Below are 23357 nucleotides of genomic sequence, written 5' to 3' on the forward strand. Positions count from 1 at the left end.
ATCATCTTGTATCATTGAACAAATGTAAAAGGAGCAGATTTGGTAGTATCTGCACTTCTGTTCCCTTCCCCCAGCTGTGGGGGAAGCATTCACTTGGAAGTCTCAATTATCACCCAGCTGTCAGTGCTATAATTAGACCAGTTAGGTCATTGTGGTGTGTTATTCACCTCAAGTAACAAATAACCTGCCGCTCCACCTACACTGTGTGCACCTTTCCAACAGCTTCCAAGTACGCATGCAGGCTGGCTGCCTGTGCTGTACCACGCAATGAACCTCTGCTGCTTTGAAAAGCCTGGTGTGGACACCAATTGTGGGCTCAGCCTGGGCAGAAGCTCATACCTTCTGCCAAGGGTAAAGGAGAGAGCTTGCTTTGGTTGTTTTTCCTGTAACACAAACCTCAAATTAAAGGCTTCGCTCAAATGCTGCCAAAACTGCTAGCAGTGCTGGGAAGTGGCTCTGTAGGGATGAAGAGATGAAGATAGCCATCAATGTAGAGTTTCCTTAGGCCTTTGCCAGCATGTGAAATGCTGTTTATCAGCCCAGAGCTCTGGACCAGCCCAGCACATGGTTGCTTCTTATATTGTCACATGAGATGCCATAAACCACCAAAGAGCTCTGTAAATGGCAGGAGAAAAACAAACAAGACCAAACCACATGTCTTAGCATTAATTGTGGTATGACATTGATTTCTGAACCCAAAGAACCTTTCTTTTATTGGAGATATCATCATAGGATCATATAATCATAGAATGGACTGGGCTGGAAAAGACTTCCAAAAGTCATCTAGTCCAACCCCCTCCACAGTAAGCAGGGGCATCCTCAACTAGATCAGGTTGCCCCGAGCCCTGTCGAGCCTCACTTTGAGTAAGTGGCAATCAGCCTTGCAGAGCAGCTGTATTGATCAATACAGCTTAAGTCATTCATCAGAAAACCAGATCCCTTTACCTAACTTACTTCTTTACAAAGAAGTCATCTGGCCCATATATCTGCTGTAAAAGTGCCATGTGGCCATGTTATTTTGGGTTAATGTGCAGCAAGGTCCCAGAGCACCTGTGATGGAATCATTTGCTGCAGAGTGCTTCTATTAAGCTTTCGGTCACAAACGCAAGGTAGCCTTTGCTGTCCCCAGTCTCCATGGCGTCAAATGCACAGTTGAGTAAACTGTCTTCCGCAGAGTGCACACAAACACAGCACACTGGGGAGTTAGTGCAGAGCTGCTGTATGGCAAACCCGAGCCCTGGCTTCTTGCAGCCCAATTTCCACACCCAGGCAAGCCTCAGCAAGCTCCCAGCTAAGCCCTTCTCCCTGCCTGAGGTGAGGCAGCCACTTGCTGTTGAGAAAATAACATAATTGCACACCAGGCATTAAGTCTAATGAAACCATATTGATTTTGTTGTTAAGGCCCATGTTTCTAGGAATGCTGGTCTACCAAGATGTGTTTTCCAAACTGTACAGAGGCAGAAATGCAGAAAAATCTCATTAATGATTAAACATATGGCCCAGCAACACAACAGTGTTTGTTCCAAATTCAGATCCTAAAGGTAACATATTTTCATGTGCTCAGCACCTTGCCTCCTACTTGGTGATGAACAGTTTTGAATGGCAGTGGGTCACTGGCCACTAGATGCATCTTTTCTCCTGTACCTCTCCTAACAAAGGTGGGGGAGACAGCTTGCAGTGCCAAAACTCCTCAGTACATGAGCGCTCAGACTGAATGCCTACAGAAAATGGGAAAGGATACTGAGGAGGGAACAGCTGTTGTGTGAGAAGAAGGAAAATTGCTTTATTGTGAGTGGTTTCTGGCTATAGAGCTGAATGATGCTGAGCAGGGGTTTTGTACATGTAGGACTGCCCAAGTGGAAAATCTGTGCCCAAACCCAGCGCTGAAATGATGGCCCCTAGCATCACACCAAATAATTTTCTCTCCCATTCCTGCCTTTTTCTTTAATTCCTTCATTATATTTCAAAGGTTTTTGAAGTGCAGAGTTGCAAAGGAATGCCTAAGAGATGACCAGAGGGTGAGTGATGAGAAATGCCAAGTTTGGGCAGCTTGGAGGGGTGGTAACTCCTGTGGCCACATCTGGATATGAACATCTGGAAGAGGAGGACAACAGAAAATACATCAAGAAGAGAGAATGAAATGGTGGCTTCACTCAGCATTTGAAGACAGGAGATACATAATGGGGCAATAGAATTTATCTTCATCTACTCTCCTGCCTTTTCATAAGCCAAATGTGGCCTTGCTGCCATTTCTGTTGCTAGGAGAGTTTGCCGGTGATAAATCTCTCCCTGACGTTCTTGCCTTTCTGTGTTACCACAGTGCTCTAGATTGCCTCAATCTAGACATCCAGCTCTTCTGTGGCACTGCTCTGCTTCAGAGAGAGCATGAGCACACTTTTAGTCAGCTTTGGTGGGATGTACACATGTTATGAAAGCACACACAGAGAGTGAATCCTACATGTACATGCTTTGCTGAATTCGACTGGAATAAATTAGCAGCAGAGAAATTGTATTCAAAGATCTGGTGTGGGTATTTGCACCTAGACACTACTGTTGTTTCCCATAAATCCCTCACAGATGGGCAGAGAGTAGGAGTCCACTGTCCAATGTCAACAGACAGTGTGGTTTCTCCAGCAACCTCTTCATCTCAGTGTAGGCAGAAACCATGGCAAACATTGACTCTCTTTATGATAATCACTGCACAAAGACTCAGTGCCAGCTACCTAGAGAGGCTTTAGGCATGCTGGGGAGGTGCTGCTCTCCCAAATTTGGCCATTCACTGTCTTTCACTTCCATGCAATCTGCAGGGCAATAGCTTTCCAGCACAGCCTCCCCAGGAAAGCCTCTTTCTCAGAAGACAGCAGACTTTCATGCTTATGGTCTAAAACACAAGCACGCAAGAGTACACTGTCCAGAAGGAAAACAGACCCTAGGATACATATTAATTCCCGGTGGCATGAAGCCCAGGCAAGGTTGCTGCTCCACAGTCAAGCTATAAATCTGTCCAAATAGGATTCTGACTGCATCTGCCTTGTTTATATTACAAAATTTTATGGCCATGTGATTCTTCACCTGGAGAGGAATAGTATCCCTGTACAGCCAGCTAAGGATTGAGATTTATTAGCCGGCGAAAGAGACCTCAATGTTCTCCGCGGGCTGGAGAGCATCTGTGTGTGCTGGCTGCTGGCTGAAGTGCTCCTGGGGCTGGGGGCTTTCCCTGGGGGCACTGCTCAGCTGCTGCCCCAACAGCAGGATCCTGCTCAGGAGCTGCTTTAAAGTTCCTGTAAAATTTTGATCCCTTTCTTTTTCTGGGGAAAAAAATAAAAAGGCTACAGAATAACAGAACAGTTTAAGCTGCCCTGCCTCTACCAGCCTATTGATCTAACTGAGCTTCTGCAAGGGCATCCTGCTCCTTCACCCTGGTGAGAAACCTGGCCCATTGCAAAGCTGCTGTTACATGGATTTCTGCTCTGAGAGGGCTTTTGCTATACAGCTGGGGAGGATATTTCCAAAAAGAGGTTCTCCCTGCTCCATCCCACTCCTTTCCAGCAAGACTGGCTCTGCAGTGCTGCCAGGAGAGAGAATCCAAGTGCTGTGTTCACCAGGGAGAGGAAAGGACTTGATCTGAGTGTGGAATGAAGACAGATGGCTGAATCGGAGAAAATACAGATTCCTTTGCCCGCTACAGCCACAGCTCACAGCTCCTGGGCCCAGCACTGTCTCAGTTAGAGCCACAAAAAGCAAATGAGACTTTAATGGTCACAGAGGATGCTAGGGCTCAGGCTCACGAGGTGCTGCACTGTGGCTTACCAGGTTAGGATGCCAGCTGAAGGAGGTAGCCATCTTTCACCTGCTCTGAGCCCTGGCCAAGTGGGTACAGCACACATCAGATGGGCACCAGCCTGGCTGGGTGGTTTGGCACTGCCTGCATGGGAGGTTTGGTGTGGGAAACCCTTGCCTGTGGCTCAAACCTGACCTGGGAGTTAGGAAAACTACTAGTGTCTCAGCATGCCTCAGTTTCCCTGCCTGCAAAGTGGGCTTAGGCAGACTCCTGCAGAGTGCTCTGGGATCTCCTCAGGGCAAGCACCACAGAAACTGACCAGGGCAGAGAACAGCATCCCCTGGAGATAGGAAGGATCCAATTTCTGCAAGCAGAAGCAAGAAAGCATCCAAAATGACAAGGGGTGGAAAAAAAATGCAAAATGCAGATTGTTGAACATCTGTTCCACAGAAACAATCTCTCCAGGCCTCGTGGATATTGCAGATGCCACATTAACCTCAAGCACTGAAGGATTTTAATTGGAGGAGGAAAATGTCCTTATTATCATAAAAACTTAGCCAGCACACACTGCTGCCCTCCTCGACAAAATGGTCCTTTAATTGCACCACAACTTGCTCCCTCTCTGCTACGTGCTTAACATTGAGCAGATGCTTAAGACATGTTGACTTCAAGGAGACTACTCACATGCTGAATGTTATGTATGTGCTGTTTTCTCACTCTTAGCAAGGTTTTCATTTCACTTCTGTCCAGATCCAATCAAAGGGTCATCTGGATTTGAGCATCACCTATGCCCTATGCAGTGTGGGAGAATCTGTTCTGGTGCTCACTCATAAGAGAGACCTTAAAACAAGGGCAGGGGAAGGCATTCTCCATTCCTTGTTATTATGTGAACGTATAGCTCCAAAAATCTCCATTATGTACTGAGTCCCAAAGGGAAATATTTGAAATAATCCATATTCATTAGAGTTTTTAATCCCTCACACACTAGAATTCAGTGGGCTGCTAATGAAGATGACAATTAGACAGCACTTCACACAAAAAGCAAACCAGAACAGGTGCAGAGGCTGGAGAGCTGCCATACTTGCTCTCTGTTCGTTGGCACAGGGCATCGTTGCTTTACTTAAAATGTACTGAAACAGCCCAATAGTTTAAAGAGTCAGTCTGAAGGGAAAAGAGGTGACATTTAAGATTAATCATTAGCTGTTGACCACCTCAGATACTAAATCAAAAAGGTGACAGCTGGCCAAACTCAGCTTTATCTCTGTTCCTTCTGAAGAACACAAGCAGAAATGATGCTGTACCAGCAGGGCAGTGAAAAGACAGACTGTGTTTGTTTTGCCCCTTGAATGTACAACTACAAGGCAAAGAAGTGATGTCCAAAGGATTTATGTCCTACCAAGATAAGACTGGAAAAAGCAAAGAGAGATTTTGCATCTTTTGCAGACATTGGTCAGAGGCATAAGAGAGGAAAATCCCCTTTTGGAGTCTGTGCAGAAAACTCCCAGCCAGGTCATGACCCCTGATCTGCCAGTATCAGCCATGTCACTGCCCAAGAGACCATCAACTCAGTTTGGAGTTTAATCTCACCTGCGTGGAGGGAAAACAAAGTAGGACAGTATGACACTATGGGGTCATACATTCCATTCAAGGACATCAGGCTAGCTTCTGACTCACTGGACACACCAGAAACACTTTGAGAAGGACTGCAGCAAGGAGGTCAAAGGTAAAGGACTTTTACTGAAAGAAACAGGCTTTTAAAGAAGGGGTTGCAATGTAGAAGGTCATGGGCAGGAAGAGAGAGCCTTTTAACCAGCTTTATGGTCAATTTCCCCCAAAAAAAATGCCAAGGAAAAGAAATATTCCAGCAAGAAGGAGATCAAGTATCAAACAAGGGAGTCACCATCACTGGAAGTGTTTAAGAAGAGACTGGATGGGGTGCTTGGTGCCGTGGTTCAGTTGATTAGATAGTGTTGGGTGATGGGTTGGACTTGATGATCTCAAAGGTCTTTTCCAACCTGGTTAATTATTCTATTCTATTCTATTCTATTCTATTCTATTCTATTCTATTCTATTCTGATAGCAGAGGTTTGAACCGATTGAGGACCTGGTAGAAAAGGATAAAAAAGAAAGAATAAAATTAGGAAGAGACTTGGTGCTTAGTTTCCCTTTGGATAGAGAGTCATTAATTACTGATGAAAAGGACTTGATTTGCTGACCATTTGCTGACACAACTGCACAGTATGCAGTGATACGTCTAAGTTGCACACAATTACCCTGTTTTTCCACACACAGATTAAGTAATTGCTTCCATAAACTGCAAGACACATTTGCGTATCCCAGCTACCTGATTTGCATGCGAAATCACAGCAACTGCCTGTGCCGTCTAGCTCTTCGGCCTGCCTTAGCACACACGTGCCTGCCAAGGTCTGCTCCGCTCGAGACCACAGATTACCTCTGGGTGGAAAGCATCAGCAAGGCACTGATGCACTGCAACTGGCACGGAGTTCCCGGGGGAATGCTTCCCAGCTGCTTTAGGGTTAGTTTATAGCAACAAAATCTGTGATGCAACCAGTGTGGGTGAATTCAGCAGGGACGGCCCAAGCAGTAACTTTCTCTCTACAGCTGCCCCACTCAGTGTTTTGGAGATCACAGTTTCTGTGCAAGAGGAGGATGACCAAACAGATCCTTCAATCTCACACTGCTTTGCACAGCTCAGAGTCCTGCTGAAAAGTGGGATCTCAGTTTAAGTGAACAAGTGGTGGTGAGGGGAGCTGCACTGTTGAGGAGCAGGCAGAGGCATGCCATCCTTCTGCCACTCCTCTTCAGGAAGCAGGACAGTGTGGTTGTGGGCTTAATAATTATAGAAACTAACCCCATACCTTTCTACAGCAGTTTTTGTTTTCTCTGTGAAACATCTTTATTGCTTGTTTTGAGGTAGCATACATAAGCTGTGAGTCAGGACAGTGTCACACTTAGTGCTAGATAAACACCAAACCAAGAGGTGGAACTTCCTACAAAGAGTTTATGAATTAAATAAAGAACATCCATAACTCCTGGAAGTGGCATCCCCATGCCCAAGTTCTCTGGACCATGCAGCAAGTTTTCCAGGAGGCAGGGCAAACTGAACTATTTCACAGTCACTTTACAAGGAGCTCTTAAGAGCATCTTTAAAATAACTACTAAGACAAGTGGGTTTTATTCATGGCCACTCATTCATAGCCATAAACTTTATCAAATTCCTTTAGCTTAATGGACATGAAAAAATAATGAAGTTGCACCTGCCACAGTGTTCAGGGAGGAAAGAGAGACTAGATCTCACCCTAGTGGGGCCTGATGTGCTTTCCCACCATGATGAAAGTCTCATGTTTCAGTAGGTAGGTGGCATATGTGAATACTGGCCTTGGCCAGGGTTGCAGGTGTTAAATGAGACCTTTCCTGGGATTGCTGGAAGTCTAAAGTTACTCCTATAGAATAACGCTGTGTGTAAACACAGACAGAGAGCACAAACACATCAATTAGCAAAGTGAAGTCTGATATCTGACATGATCTACAATGCAGCACATCTTGTGTTTGGTGGAAATATCTCTTTACTAGGACAGCCCCAAACTGTTCTGTCCTATCCTGCTGAGCTGCATACAGGAACTTGGGGTCAGGAAGGAATCAAAACACATACAGTGACTGTTGGCTGTGTCAGTACCTTGGATGCTGCGAAGGATGTGAGGTTCTTGCTCCTGAAAAGCTCCCTTTGATAAGATCTGCTTCTGTCAAGGCAGAGCTAGCAGACTCCAGACCAGTAAGAATCAATCAAATTTCATGCACACCACATCTCATCTGCTTCAAATTTACCTTGAGGGTTCAAAATAACACTAAGCAGGACCCAATACACCTAGAGTCAGCTATAAGCTCAACACTTTGTCAAAATAAGGCACAAGTAAACATCAGTCAGGACATTCTGCATCTCCTCCAGAAGGCAAAAATAGAGGTTGACATATATGAGAGCTCTTATGATACCAGAGGGTCTTCAACACTCCTGGGAAACTGGGGCTAAACCACCTTCTTATAGTCCCTCCCTGCCAACAGTGACAGAACCTGTTCAATACATCACAAAAGCTGGCAGGTGTTGAACACTGTAACCCAAAACTGCTGCTGCATGAGCCTGCCTTCCCTGTAGTAACAGGTTATGCATTTAAGGGGCATGGCTTTTCTCAGCTAAATGCTGCAAAACCTGCTGAGATCAATCACATTCTTACCTGGGGAAGATTAGAGGCTAAGAATAACCACGTGTCAACTAAACTTTAATTCAGCTCACTGGCAATAAGCTGTAAAGCGAGTGGGCATCTGCTGCCAGAACACTGGTATTTACTTGGTTTTGATCTCTGTTCTACCCTAACAAAAGCTATGCTGAGACCAAACCCAGTCCTAATTGACATCAGTCAAGGTAATAGATGCTCCTGCAACTTAGTCCAAGGGCTGAGGTGAAAGACCTAAGGCGAGCTCTGCAGTCCACCCTGTGCAGGACTTCCTGAAGCTTTATGCGTGAGAGCTACATTAGCTCCTTCCCTTGCCAAAACACTCAGACTGGGAGCATCTCTGCAGTGGCCCCCTATGGAATGGGAGAAGGCAGGAGAGTAGTCAGATCAAAACTGTGCAGATCACCACATCCTACATGGTGACCCCTTGGCAGAACTGGCTGTGCTGACACCAGATGGATGCAAACTCTAGGCACTGGAAGAGACCTCATTGCTGTGACAGCCATAGTGGTTAGCTGGGTCTGCTGAGGGTTAAAGAAACCCTTCATAGTGTCACCAATAGGACACTACATACACTTGATGGGCTGCATCTCAGGGACCCCTCCTACAAAGGATAACAAACAAAAGCTCTCCTGTAGCAAGGATTTGTAAACCCCACTGCTGAGGCTGCTTTACAGAGAGCCCTCTGCCACCAGCTGCCCTGTTTTCAACCAGGGACACTAGTTCTGCTGCCAGTTGAAACTCTCCCCTTGCCAGCAGAGGTGATATGGTGTTGGTCTGAAAAAAATCTCCTAACTGCTGTCTTCAGCCTGTGTCCAGCACCAGTCAGCTTCAGATGCAACAGCACAGATACAATGACATGCAGGAGGATGGATTCACTTACAAAAGACAGCTACAAGATGCTGACATCTGCTCCAGCTTAGCAGACCTTCCTAGACCAGGTTTGCTCTTGCCTGTATCTGGAAGATTTTCTTATTTACTATTTCTTCTGCACTGCCACATTTCAGTGTGGATCGATAATAATAGTTACTGCACGAGGCAGTCACAAGGATTACTTAATTAATGTTTGTGAAGTACTTGAAGATCTTCAGATGAAAGGAGCTAAGAAATGCAATGTATAATTATTATGTATTATTAATAAACTTCTGGCATATTGACAGGAGAGGAGATGCCACTTTTCTCTCTTTTTTTTTTTCCCTTTTATAGTCTGCAAAGACTTAACTTTTGTGTTATGAAAGACAGATTTACCAAAAATACACAAATAAGTCAACAAGGAGTGAAAGCTTCCTGTTCCACCACTGAGGCTGGGTTCTTCTGAGAGCAGACAGCAAACATTGCCTCAGAAAGTGAGTTATGTTCCTTGTCTGTGCAGACACCTGAGGAACTCTGTTTGAAATGGCCAGGTATGGAGAAGCCCAGGGATGTTACAGCAGTCAGAATAGAATAGAATTGAGAAAAGAATTAACCAGGTTGGAAGAGACCTTCAAGATCATCGTGTCCAACCTATCATCCAACACCATCCAATCAACTAAACCATGGCACCAAGCACCCCATCAAGTCTCCTCCTAAACACCTCCAGTGATGGAGACTCCACCACCTCCCCGGGCAGCCCATTCCAATGGGCAATCACTCTCTCTATGAAGAATTTCTTCCTAGCATGCAGTCTAAACCTTCCCTGGCACAGCTTGAGACTGTGTCCTCTTGTTCTGGCACTGCTTGCCTGGGAGAAGAGACCAGCCCCTGCCTCTCTACAACCTCCCTTCAGGTAGTTGTAGGCAGCAATAAGGTCTCCCCTGAGCCTCCTCCAGGCTTATCAACCCCAGCTCCCTCAGCCTCTCCTCATAGGGCTTGTGTTCCAAACCCCTCCCCTGCTTTGTTGCCCTTCTCTGGACACGTTCCAGCAAGTCAACATCCTTCCTAAACTGTGGTGCCCAGAACTGGACACAGTACTCAAGGTGCGGCCTAACCAGTGCGGTGCACAGGGGCAGAATGACCTCCCTGCTCCCGCTGGCCACACTGTTCCTCATACAGCCTTCTTGGCTGCCTGGGCACACTGCTGGCTCATGTTCAGCCTACTGTCAACCAGTGTCCCCAAGTCCCTTTCTACCTGGCCGCCCTACAGCCACTCTAACCCCAGCCTGTAGTTAATGGAAGCGGTCAAGCGCAGCAGCTGTGTTTAATGTGCGATCATGGCGGGCGATAAAAGCATGCAACACAAAATAAGTTGTGCAGAGCAAGAAATGGACAGTTTGAAAAGCAGCAAAAGTACAGCAACCTGTGTGAAGTTTTTTTCAGAGCTAAGAATGTACCAGATGCAAACAAGCTTCCCAGAAAGATGAGGAAACCCAATGTGAGATGGATTCCCGGGCAGTTTCACAGAAGCATGAAACTCTCGTGCGTTACAGCTGCCTCTTGAATACTTATGGCCAGAACCCAGCTGCGCCAGAGAAAAAGTGGCCCAGGGATTAGGGGTGGATTATAACTCTATTCCTTGCTCCGTCACAGACTCTGAGAAGCCAGTTAGTCCCATTGTAACCTCTCCAGTTAATCCCATTGTAACCTCTCCAAGTACATCAGCATAGTTGCACCGCTGTCCTTCTCAAGACACCTGGGAGGACAAATATGTTACAATGCACTCAATGCCAGGCTAGAGAAAGCCAGGGACAAGCAGATGCTCAGTTGCTGCAGGAAAGGTTAGGCTTGGAAACAGTCATATAAAGGGGTCATTGGAACCTAGGAGTTGTGCTAGGTGTTTTGTGCCACATCATTTCTGTGTCCAGTTCTGGGTCCCTCAATTTAAGAAGGACATTGAGACTCTTGAATGTGTCCAGAGAAGGGCAATGAGGCTGGGGAGAGGTCTCGAGCACAGCCCTACGAGGAGAGGCTGAGGGAGCTGGGGTTGTTTAGCATGGAAAAGAGAAGGCTCAAGGGAGACCTTATTGCTCTCTACAACTACCTGAAGGGTGGTTGTAGCCAGGAGGGGGTTGGTCTCTTCTCCCAGGCAACCAGCACCAGAACAAGAGGACACAGTATTAAGCTGTGCCAGGGGAAGTTTAGGCTCAAGGTGAGGAGAAAGTTCTTCACAGAGATAGTTAGCCATTGGAATGTGCTGCCCAGGGAGGTGGTGGAGTCACCATCCCTGGAGGTGTTCAAGAGGGGATTGGACACTTGGTGCCATGATTTAGTAGTCATGATGTCTGTGGTGACAGGTTGGACTTGATGATCTTTGAGGTCTCTTCCAACCTTATTGATTCTATGATTTTTCCCTTCCCAGGTTACATTACTATCAGATACCATTGATACCAGCCAAGCAAAGCATGCCTGGCACATGGAAGAGATTTCTTGTATCATGGGAAGGGTGCTTACCACACTTCCTCCCCCTACAAAAGAGTTTAAGTAGTGAGACTGAGACAGTCCTCTTTGCTTACATCTTCCATTGATTCTGTTTGAGCCTTTTAAAAAGATACTCACAAGGAATCTTATGTATAAAACAGAATTTAAGTGTAATCATGTTTCAGAAATGTCCATCAGTACCAGTGAGAGAGCATTTCTGGTATTTATGCTGTTTATGCACTTAAATGAGATTTACAGCTCCAATTTGTTCAAAAATAAGCAAGAGCAAATGGACTTAAATAAAACAAAACTAATCTGTGCTTTTGGCTAGGGACTGCATGAATCCTAGTCCAAACAGCCCTGGATAAGGTCAGCTCATAATAACTGCAACTGATTATGTACTGCAGAAAACCTGAACTTTAAAATTAATTGCTCTTCCCATTTGTTTTGACTGTTCACCCAGCTCGTGATGCTGACATCAGGGGTTTTTTATCATGAGAGGGATGCCTGATAGATGTTGTCGAGATGAGATTCAGGTACCACAAGTACTTCAGGTTTTGCTTGGTGATCAGTTTCTCTTATCCAAACCCAGGTTTCAGACACATGAGCAAGAAGCAGAGTGGGGAGTTAAGGCCACCTTCCCCACACTGCAGTGCCAGCATCTCAGGGTATGAGTCACTAAGCATTCACAGCCCTTGGACCAACAGTCCACGTTGCAGGACCAGAATAGCTGCAAACTTCACCAAAAACACACACAGGAATTACAACAGTTCTGTGAGAGAATTGTGAATGGGGAAAGGGCAACGTTCCTGAAGCTCTCAATACATCTTCAAGGGCAGGCTGAAGGGAACCTCCAAACTACCAAGAAGCTCCTACTCTGATCCTGGCATTCACACAGATAATGTTATCATCAAAGATGGCAATTGCTTTGAGGAGATACTTCTCCTGTTGAGTAATGTTCAAGTTGTTCATTATGTTTGCTGCGCCCAAAGAGGAGCTGATTGCTAGGATTAGTTCTTAACTGAGAATAAATATCTTCCTTGCAGAGGTTCATTTTGGTGCAAAGGAATTCCCACATGGAGGGACAAGTTTAATGCAGTGCATGTGCATCCATATCAATGCAGACTGCATGGGCTATGTATTGGGATTTGACATTTGGCAGTACAGATTTTTGCACGCAGTCTAACATCTGTACTCGTGCTATTCAAAACATTTCATGATGTCCCCTCTCTAAAGCCAGAACTGCACCAGAGAGCACTGAAAATGCCCCAGCACAGACTTTCTACTTTTACACTTGCTAGAGGAAACCTTGCCGTTTTCCTGTACCCACTCATTCCTCAACCATGACAAAGTTTTCTGGGCCATTCCCATGCAGGTTACCCTCACTTACATAGGAATGCCTGTGCTGTAACAAGGAGAAGTTCCATTTCTCACGCTTTCCCCCTAGAAAAGCTGTCAGAGCGTTGCCAGCACCTTTCCCTGTGAAATACCTCACTGTAGGCAGCTGGCAGGGGTTGCTGGAAGCTCATCTAGACCATTAAAGTGTACTGGCAACATGGACGGGGGAAGCTAGGGTCTCCCCACAGCCCAGCCCTATCCTTCCTCACTGACCTTGGGCAATGATCACCACGTTAAGATGCAGATAATACATATATCAGAGGTTTGTCCTGGCCTTAACTAATCCATCTTTTCAAAGCACTTTGAGAGCTTTGCTTGATGAGCACTGACATTGTAATAGTCACCTGTTCCCATTACATTCAATGGGATTTTTACCCTCAACAGAAACGGGATGGGGCTGCTGGCGTTATTGGGGGACCCAGAAAATAAAGGTACTTGAGATATTTAAGTTATAATGTTTTGGGAGGCGTTATAGCAGGTACAAAGGCATGGTGCTTGCCTAGGGATGCTCAACACTTTTCCAGGCTTGCTCTGGAACAAGGAGTAGAATTTTTTCATTAAAAATGAGAAAGAGATCTCCCTGAGTGCTACTGGTGAACATGTTCAGCTAGTGTCAGGTTGTAAAGCAGACAGGGGAGGCCAAGAAAAGCTAGGACAGCAGAGAAACAACAGAGAGCAGGCAAACGCACAGGGGAATCTTCCTACAAGGTTTACTTTTGCTGTATTGAGAACACCAGGAGGTGAATTTGTAGCTACTGCCCCAGGGACTAAACTTAGGGCAAGGTCATCTTAAGGATAAAGAGTGGCAACGCTAAAGCAGCTCAGGCATGACAGTTAAGTGATGAGGTGTGGGGCAGGGCTCCCTGAGCTGTTGCCAGCTCATTGGTCCATGGCACAGAGCAATGCAGAGCCGATTTACTCACTCAGCCCTTGAAGCAGTTTTGCCCCACAAGGACAGCAACCTCTGAACCTGAACTCAGCTCTTGCTGCACCAGAGTGCTGGTGCTCCCAGTCCTATCACAACACCTGGGAAGCCAGGTGATGGTACTGAGCCTCTATATCTTCAAAAGAAACTGGGAAACCACCGTAACAGTAAGGGTCTGATCCTCATCCGTCCTAATGTAGTAGAAGCAGTGACAACATATATCTTCCATGTATAGCTGCTTCAGCTGTCCTAGTAATGACTTGCTCACATTCATTGGCCACATTGTGCCTCGTCTGTTGTTGCCAGACATCACCAAGGAGTAAATCATATTGACTGTGTTTATTATAAGAACTAAGTGATCAGCTGTGAACTTTCTTTGACATAAATATTTTGCCATTAGCAATGATAAATAGCAGCATTCATGTTGTAAAAGTAACACTGGATTGTTCCTCTCCGTGAGGGCATTTACGTCAAGGGAAATCAGGCGAAAATTGTGATCTTCAGGATCAAGAGGAACAGGCAGAAGCAGGAACGTGATGGTGAAGCTATTTATCCCACTCTGTAAGAAGAGTTTAAAGAAGAAAATATCTTAAAAAAAAGATTGAGTGAATTGATTTTTTTTCCACCCAGCTTAGGAGTGCCTCTGCACAGCCAGCTCTGAGCACCACCGCAGTCAGAGCTCACCCATTGGGCACAACGAGCTCGGCTCGGAAGCGAGTGAGTGCTTTGCACAGGTAGCAGCCAAAGCTGCACCCACACTTTGTGAGCATTACACCATGCTGGCATTTCCTGGGAGGAACAGGCCCAGCACACTTCTTCTAAATCTCATTATTGCTAAACCTCTGTATTTACAGCTGAGCAAAACACAGACTTTCCATTCTTGTGAGATTTCCTGCCTTTTTGACTGGAGATGTTGGCACCTTAAACCATGTCTGCTCACAGGCTGAGCAGGGTGGGAGAGCACTGAGCAGCAAGGGGAATTAATTTCTCCGAGAGATTTTTTTTCAAAGGTACAAATGAGAGCTGGGGCTTTAAAAATAGCATCAACTATACTTCTATAGCACAGATCCTCTAAGGAATTCAGCCTGAGCATGTAAGCTTGTCACTTCCCTCCTGAGGCAGGCAGGTAGTCTCACATAGATGTAGATGTTTAGGCTCAGGGAGGGCCACAAACCTGCTTCAGGCTCTCCTAGCAGAAAATAACAGGAAAGTGAAAAATCCAGAGTTGTGCCTACATGTAAGTGTTCATGCTCATTATACTTCATGGACTGTATGGTGAGTACATCAGAATAACTACTTAAGCTAACAACTTTAACTTTCCTTTTTATAAAATCATTCAGAGACTGCAGACCTGCAGGCTTGGACTGCAAACTGTAGAACCCAAACCATTTTCAGGTAGGAAATGGTAGGCAGCTGCCTGCCTGGATCCAAGAGCTGCTCAGGGCTGCAGTAACAGGTCTGGAGAAAGGATCACCTTTGAAAGGTGAGGATTTAATCTGGTGAGGTTAGCACAAGCTTCTTGGCAGATGCTTCCCACCCAAGAAATAACATGCAATGTTGCACTAAGGATGTCAGAGATTAACAAGCCAAAGTCATGGCAAGGATGTCTCCTATGTTGTAGGGACTCCCAGTAACATCCTTTAGAATCCAGGAAAGAATCACCAGACCTAATTACCAGCCTGGCAATATTTTCCCTCTCCCTCTTAAACTGGGAGGCTGTAATGCAGAGGAGTTTTGGGAAGTGGCAGCACAGGAATACATTGTGGAAAGGTCATCAGTGGGAGGCAGAGGACACATTGCAGGGAAGTGAGCATAGGAATTAGGGCTTCCCAAACAAAAGATTTAAGAAATCCCCTGGAAGGACTAACACCCAGAAAGGAGCTGCAAAAAGACTGATACAGAACCACAATTGTTTATGGGTCCACAAGACAGTGCTGTGCGGGAAACCCAGCAATAAACTACAGATCAAAGTGGCAAATCCCTGAACCCAGGGGAAAGACTTTGGAATGAGGCTCTACTTTTGAGACTCTCCAAAGGCAAGAGTTTACTTTGGATGAAGTGAAAGAGGCTCCTACCTATATACAGCAGGAAAGCCAAAGCGGTAGCTGCATCAGAAAAAGGAGACTCACAAATGCAAGTAAAATATGGGCAATCTGACTTTACAAAGTCAACATTTGCCCTGTGATAGAGGTCTGAGAGACAGACAAGACATGGCTAAGATCTGAGCCCTTCAGTTAGGGAGAGAGGTTTCCTCTGCTGAATGCTAAATTCAGGCAGGTTTAGAGATGAATGAAAACTGCATGCCATAAGGGAGGGCCAGGAATAGAAAGCCCATGTGGGGGAAGAACGCTCTAGATGTAGCGAATGCATCTCCAAGAGGCTTTATCATTCTTATTTTGTCACTACTATCAACAATAATAAGGAAAAAAGCTTACAGAGCAACCTCCCCAATCCCTGAGCAATGCATCCAGAGATTAGCAGCAGAGAGCAGTGGGCAGCTCGGGAAAAGCTGTTCAACAAATGTAGAGGCATGCATAATAAGATTACCGAATTGGAGATGCATGTTTTCAAGGATAAAAGAGATATTATTGCACTGGCAAAGACATAGTAGGAACAGGGGAAAGGATGAGAAATAGCCTGCCAGAACAGAGGGATTGCTGCAGCTGAGCTCCCAACAGGACAGGGACAAGTGGGAAGTGGAGGCAGAGAGGAGGAGAGGAAGTGCACATCCTATTTGACATGCAGATATGCAGAGAAGCTTTTTGCAAAGTGGGTGATGTCATCGTGTTTTTCTCAGCCTTCAGGACAGCAAGAGAAAAATAGATGAAACCAGCACATGCAGAGGAGTCTGTAAGACAAGCAGACTTCCCCCCTCCCCCCATGCAACACTAATTGCTCAAATATTGATCAGGGAAATAATTTGTAAGGGCTAAAAAAGGAAAGGGTTTCTTTTCCTCCTAAGAGGCAAAAAGGGCAATGATCTTGCAGAGTTGCTGGAAAGGCCCAGGTGATCAGAGGATTTCCAAGACCATAGAAGTTAATTAAGATGTTCAGTTGGTCTAATTTATTATTTGTTTATTCTGGACAACATGGAACAACTGCAGTCTGTGATTTTTCAGGATGCCATGAAGCCTAGTTGGATTTCCTGCTAGGCTGGCTCTCCCAAGGGGTAGGAATGTCTCATCAGGCAGGTAGATCCACATGGCTCTAGAAAAAAACAACCACTACAGGCTCTGCTTTTGAGAATCTTCAAAGGTTTTCTTTGGATGAAGGGGAAAGACCCTTACACATAGCAGAAAAGCCAAGTAGCTGCATCAGAAAAATGAGTCACAGATACAAGCAAAACATGGGCTTTGTAAACCCAGGGCTGCTAGCTGGGTTGTGGGTGACAGAAACCAGCTGCCCAGGCTTAGCACTGGCCAAGGAAAGAGTAATTAAGATTAAAAGCCCAAACCCAAGTGCCGGAGAACTGCTAGTCACTACTGCCCTGACATGGACACTAAGTCCCAAAAGAAAAACAGCAGTTGCTGTTGGCTTCTGGAGAGCTGCTTTACTTTTATGAGGAAAACTACCACACAATAAAATGTAATAGCTGCTCCAGAAAATACCTGCACCTCGTCTTCGTCCAGGGTAAACCCAGACAGAAGCGAGCACCAGAGTCATCTATGGTTAAAAATGGATGTTGTGAGTACACCAAAGTACAGGAGGAAAGCTATTTAAAAAAAACCACCACACAAAACCCAACCACCAAACTGCTGAGGGAGACTGGGAGAATGATAAAAATAAGCAGGAATATGCAAAAGCAGTGACTGAAGGAAGAGGAGGAAGCATCCACAAAGACTGCAGTGAGTATTTCTCGGGGATATTCAGGCATGTAAAGTCACAGGAATCAGGAGAAACTGAGCCTTTAAAGTATCTTGTAAGGCTGGAGAGAGAGAAATGAAGAGCTTTATGAAATAACTGCCTGTTAGGTTTTTTGGCTTTTTTTTTCCATTTGTGAGAGTCTCTCAGTCCTCAGTTCTGTGCATAGGGGTTTTCCCATTAGGCAATGTGAACACAGAGGAGTATGACACAAGCAAGTGACTCTGACTTCAGTGGACTAGTGGGCAAAATTGTTTGGGTGCCTGTTGCACAGTCTGACCATGGGGAAGGGCTGGGATGCCACCCCAACACCTTCACGGCACCTCACACAAGGATGGTGCAGCTCTGGTTACAGCTACAATGGACTGCAGCATCGTAGGAAAGGAACACACACCCCTCTCTGGTGCTGGGAACCAACAAGGCAGCAAGCAGGGGCATCAACAGTTGTCTAATCATACAGAATCACCAAGGTTGCAAGAGACCTCAAAGATCATCAAGTCCTACCCGTCACCACAGACCTCATGACTAAACCATGGCACCAAGTGCCACATCCAATCCCCTTTTGAACACCTCCAGGGATGGTGACTCTACCACCTCCCTGGGCAGCCCATTCCAATGGCTAATTACTATTTCAGTGAAGAACTTTCTCTTCACCTTGAGCCTAAACTTCCCCTGGTGCAGCTTGAGACTGTGTCCTCTTGTTCCTCACTGTAGAAATCTGGAAGCTCTCAAAGAGTGGGTATGATAAAATCTGTCTTCTTTCCAGTCATGTAGAGGGAGAGGCACCACACATAAAGGAGACACTGCTTGCCATGAGGTGGTTTAAAACCCAAACAAATCAGTCAAGAGATATGGGCAAATCCCCAGGAGATAAAAGAACAACAAAAATTAAGGTCTAAGAGATTGTTTGTCTCTCATTTGAATGATGCTCTCCACCCTGAGGTGCATCACATACAATTTCTTTAATTATTTTTGTTTTCTTTTAAATGCCAACCACAAAGAGAAAACAAATTGCTCTCAGGGTTTAACTGGTCCCAGTATAACCGTGAGAAGTTCTACAGTAAGCTGTTATGGAAGGGTCAGGTCAGGTGTTGTGCAAAAATGTTGAATTGCAAACAGGAATAGCAGGAAGGACACCACACTGGAGTAGAAGTTAGATGACAGGGCACGGCTTACAGAGGGGCTGTGATGAGTTTGGGTGAGAACCTGCACTTGTGGCCATTTCCCAGACTTCTTAAAGAAAACATGAAAGGAGAATGTGTTTGTTACATTTGAATGGAAAAAAGCTTTACACTGAGTGGCACGAGCCTGAAGAAAAAGAATAAACAAAAGTAATACAGATTTTCCCAGCAGTGCTTTCAGGTCCTTCAGAGACAGTCATTAAACCGCAGAATAGTTTACTTTGTTCCCTTTCTAGAGGAACAGTTTGAGCTCCCAGACCTGGCAAGGCAGACAGAGTCTGGCTTTAGGAAAGGTGACAGTAGTTCCTGGAGGCTCATGGCCTCAGCGAAAGTGCTCCGCTGAGCAGACAGCTGAGGAAAGCTGGCCAGGAGCTATCGGGCAGAGACTCAGATTTAGAAAATGCAGCCTGAAACAAAGTCTGGGCACAGCTGGGTAGGTCAGATAACAGGTCAGGCTGCCAAGTCCTTCTCCCATGTCCTTCCATCAAAAGTTGAAGACTATGTCCAGCCTATCCAATATGTGCAATAAATTCTCATGAAGGTGATCAGAGCAAAGGGCATACTCCAGCATGAGAGAAAAGCTATCCACCAGCAGGGAGAAAATGGGATAAAAAATAGGCTTAGCAGCTCTTCTGTCCCTGCCTGGTAAGCTAATTGTTCATCATGCCCATTTTCCTTGCTGCACTTGCAATGAGTAGCAAACTGTGTTTGGGAACTGCTGGAATATTTGAGGTCTGAAAACACAGAATCCCATTTTCATTACCGTAACGAAGTTACAGAACGGTAGCTTTAAATGGGAAGGATAACAACACATTGCCTTTTACTTTCAATTAATCCAGAGCCCACAATGCTGAATGCACTTACTCTGAGAATTTTCCCAGAAAATGAAGCTGGAGCATATTTCATTTATAAATCACAAAAGACACTTATTTGGCAAGAATGACCCCTGCTCATATACAATAAATCATGAACATCAACAGTCTCTAATGGATTTTGAGTCAGTGCCACAGACAGCAAAGCCCAGGGCCTGTGTTTCAGGATTCCAGGACTGTGCCAAAGGAGCCTTATAAATGATTAATGCGTACAGCACACTGTCATCTGTGCCATTGGAGAGAAAAAGACATTCTGGGGCTCCATTTGTCATTAAAGAAGTGATAATCGGTTCAGCAGCTGACCATGCCTCTCCCTTCCCCTGCCAAAATGAGCCATTTAGCTCCACACTTCATAAAATCTCTTCCCCAAACTTTTAGGCATGATTTTGGTTCATAATGGGCAACATTATGAACCAGGAGTGGGAAAGAAGTAGCTTGCTTTCACCGAAGTCCTATGGGATGGAGATAAGGCAAATGTGTGTGCAACAGGGATGTGATATTAGAAATAGCTTCTTTGCCATACAATGAGAACACCAGTGCATAGAAAATTCAAGTTTTGGTTCCTACTGCTCAGTCTCTAATGCTTTTCAGTTATTCATCCCACAGTTTCAACCTCTTCCCCTTCACTTTTGTCCCCATGGTTACTGAATCACTGTGTTCATCGAGATTTTCCTCACTAAAGAATGTGACTAACATGAGACAGCTAAATTGTCAGAGCCAACTCTGACACTGGTTTCTCCTAACATGGATCTTATCTTCCCAATGTCTCCAAATAGAACTGTTGCACTGGCACCAACTTAAGAGTAAGCAGCACTTCAACTATTGACAGAGACAGAGCTGCAGTAGTAATGCATGGGAAGACTCAATATAGGCTAGAATCAGGTAAAGGATTAAACTCCAACACCAGCTTCAGCAAACCCACAGCCTAGGACTGCACAATACAAACAACTAGGAGATGCCATCAAATTTTACATTAAGCCCTAGAAGGGAAGGCATTGTTTGCTGACTGATCCTAGAGTTAGAGTAGATTTCCACTTCTTAAAAGCCACAGGAGACACACATTGTAAACCAAAAAAAAAATGTTACAAAATGCACCAAGACATACCATTGGATAACAAGTTTACAACCTCCAGCCACGCGAATCAGGGTATGCTGACCCACACTGAGCATCCTTGGCTGCCACAGGGAAGCTCAAACCAGATCCCTATCAAACTACTGACAAAAGATACACTAAAACTTACGTGCATCCCAGGTTTTCTACACTTCATTCACAGCATCCATCCAGCCACAAGTGCCTAAACACTAAATCAAGTACAGCAGAGCAACACCTCCTGCAAATGTCACCAGTCATAAGCCAACATAGACAAGACTTGAGAAGAAATGTAGGGATCTTACCTTGGCCGCTACGGAGGAGTTGGGTTTCTCCAGGAGGTCCCAGAGCTTTTTCCTTTTTTCAGCACAGCAAGTGTTATCAAATTCCTCCCCTTCCCTTTCCCTCAGAGTCTCAGCTTCTCTCTTCAGCTCTTCATTCATCTGCTCCTTCTTCTGATGGTAGCGGGCCTGGCAGCAGGACTCCAGGTAGATCTCGTCCACCCCCCAGTAGTCTAGCTCCTGGCTGAAGGACAAGGCGCACATCTCCTCCATCATGTGCAGCTTGCCAGTACGGTAGAAGTTCAAGATTGAGGTGAATGCCCCGGGATGCCTATCAAAGAAGTACTCATTCTCCTCCAGGTTGTAGTCATCACAGATCTCCATAAGGGAGTCGTGTGTGTTGCAGTCTCTGAGCTTACCCAGCCTGGTCCGTGGCAACCTGTCCAAGGTCCGCCAGAGAACCTCGTGGGCCAGCCCCCCCACGTTGAGCTTGACCCTTCGGGAGCAGGCCTTGCTCCTGACGATCTCTGTGGGGTCCGGAGGCAAAGAGGTAGTAGAGCGAGATCCATGCTTATTCATCCCCAGAGGCATCGCTGGTCCCCCTCCGTCTGGACGCTCCAAAGTACGGCGTGGGGCAGGGCACTGGGGGGCCGGCTCTGCTCACCTCTCCTTGCCCTCCATGCCCCAGAGCTGCAAAAGAGGCCAACCATGGGTCCCGCTGCACCCGGCCGGCGCCCCGCGCCCCACGGCCTGATCCGCTCCCGGCCCCACTAATCGGCTCAGGGGGCGGCGGCGCCGTCCGCCTGGCGGTGCTGAACCGCGCCTCGGCGCTCGCTGTCCGCGGTGCTGAAGGCCTCCCGCTCCCACGTGTCGGCCCCGCGCTGCCGCCGAGCTCCCCCGGGCGGCGGCCGGGTGTCCCCCTGCTCTGCCCCGGCAGGATCCCCTGCACGCCCCGGCCGGGGGAGCTGGGAGGCTGGGGCCTCTGCTAGCAAAGGGCTCGGAAGTGCTGATTGACAGAGCAGAACACAGAGATACCCCGACGGCCGCTCACACCCGGGCTGCTAGGCAGTGGCGGGAGACCACGCTGTCTCCAACCCCGAGGCGCACTGGCCCCGCCACCGCCGTCCCCTGCGCGTCCGGCCCCGCTGAGGAACCCTGCCGGACCGCAGACCCCGGAGTATCCCTACGACCCAGATGGGGCAACCTCCGCTTCTCGGAGCCGGCGGTACCTCTCGCCCTGCCCAGCCGTGGAGGCTGCAGGGAGAGGCGGAGGCTTTCTCTAACTCCTGTTCTGCAAATTTCCCCGAGGAAAGAGGTGGGGAAGGGAAGAGGGGGCATTTCCAGTCACTCCTACGATACGCTCTTCCTGGCTGCCCAGGGACGCCTCTCCACACACCCCACGCCGACCACTGCATGAACGGGGAAATCATCGAAAATCGAAATTAGGCAAAGCCCAGAGCCTTCCTTGCAGAGCCGGGTGGCTTGTGACAGCCCTGAGCACTGTTGCTTACACAAGATGGCACGAAGAAAAACCCCGGCACGGAAAGGAACGGCTTCTCCATGCCCAACCGGCACAGCTCCGGGAGCTCGGCCCCTCTCCCTGCCAATTCAGGTCCCCCCCAGCCCCCAAACTGAAACACCCACACTGCCTCCGGGCCACCGCCGCACACGGGGAAAGGCTCCCCTCCCTCGGCCCGAACCCGGCCCGCACCTACCTCCTCCTGCGGGATCCCAGCGAGGCGGTGCGGGGCTGTGCGGGGCCGAGGGCGGCTACATCCTGCGGCGGGGCGGGCAGCAGGGGCGGCCCCGCTCGCATCCCCTCGCGGACAGCCTCAAGGCGGAGGGATGGCGGCGGCGCTCCCGGCTGTCCACGGAGCTCAGGGGGAGGGGAAGGGAAACGAGGTAAATCGGATCCCTCGGCAGGAAGCTTTCCAAGGCCTTCGCTCAGCGGCAGCTCCTTGCTCCTGCCTACAGTCAACGCCGAAGCTGCAGCTGCCCCCGCCCCCCCAGCCCTCTCTCCGGGCAGACACAAAGGAAAGCTCCGGTACTTCCTTCTGCTGCCTCGGAACGGAGATCAACAAGTCTAGTCTGAGCTTCCAGCTTTTCCCTGCAATTCTGTCCCGGAGTTGTTTGGAGTGAATTGGAAGTTGGGGGTGGAAGAGAGGAAGGCAGCTCCACCGTGAGCTGGGATGCAGCATTGCAGGGCAGGTTAACGCTTTCCTAGCCGGGCCCCGTCTTCCCAGGGCTGATTTACAGCGGGGGAGGCGCCTGGAACAGACCTAACACCTGGGGGAGAGCGGCAGCATCCCTCCTTAGGAGGAATGGGGCTATTCCCACCATCCTCCAGCTTCTGCCGATACCACCCGTGAAAAGAGGAGCAGAGAT

The 23357-nt window shown here is 47.2% G+C and overlaps 1 protein-coding gene across 1 annotated transcript in view; it reads right to left on the reverse strand.

The window, feature by feature from the left end:
- Nucleotides 1-23135, reverse strand: part of KCNB1 (potassium voltage-gated channel subfamily B member 1) — a 128915-nt gene extending 105780 nt beyond the window's left edge. The window contains exons 1-2 of the mRNA XM_054173656.1: nt 22688-23135; nt 20997-21662 (exon numbers count right to left, since the gene is read on the reverse strand). Of these exons, the coding sequence (XP_054029631.1) occupies nt 20997-21563 (567 nt within the window). The 5' untranslated portion in view covers nt 21564-21662; nt 22688-23135. The remainder of the gene's footprint in view (nt 1-20996; nt 21663-22687) is intronic.
- Between the last annotated feature and the right edge of the window lie 222 nt (nt 23136-23357).

The sequence above is a fragment of the Dryobates pubescens genome, chromosome 26 (assembly GCF_014839835.1).
Source record: "Dryobates pubescens isolate bDryPub1 chromosome 26, bDryPub1.pri, whole genome shotgun sequence".
NCBI lineage: Eukaryota > Metazoa > Chordata > Aves > Piciformes > Picidae > Dryobates > Dryobates pubescens.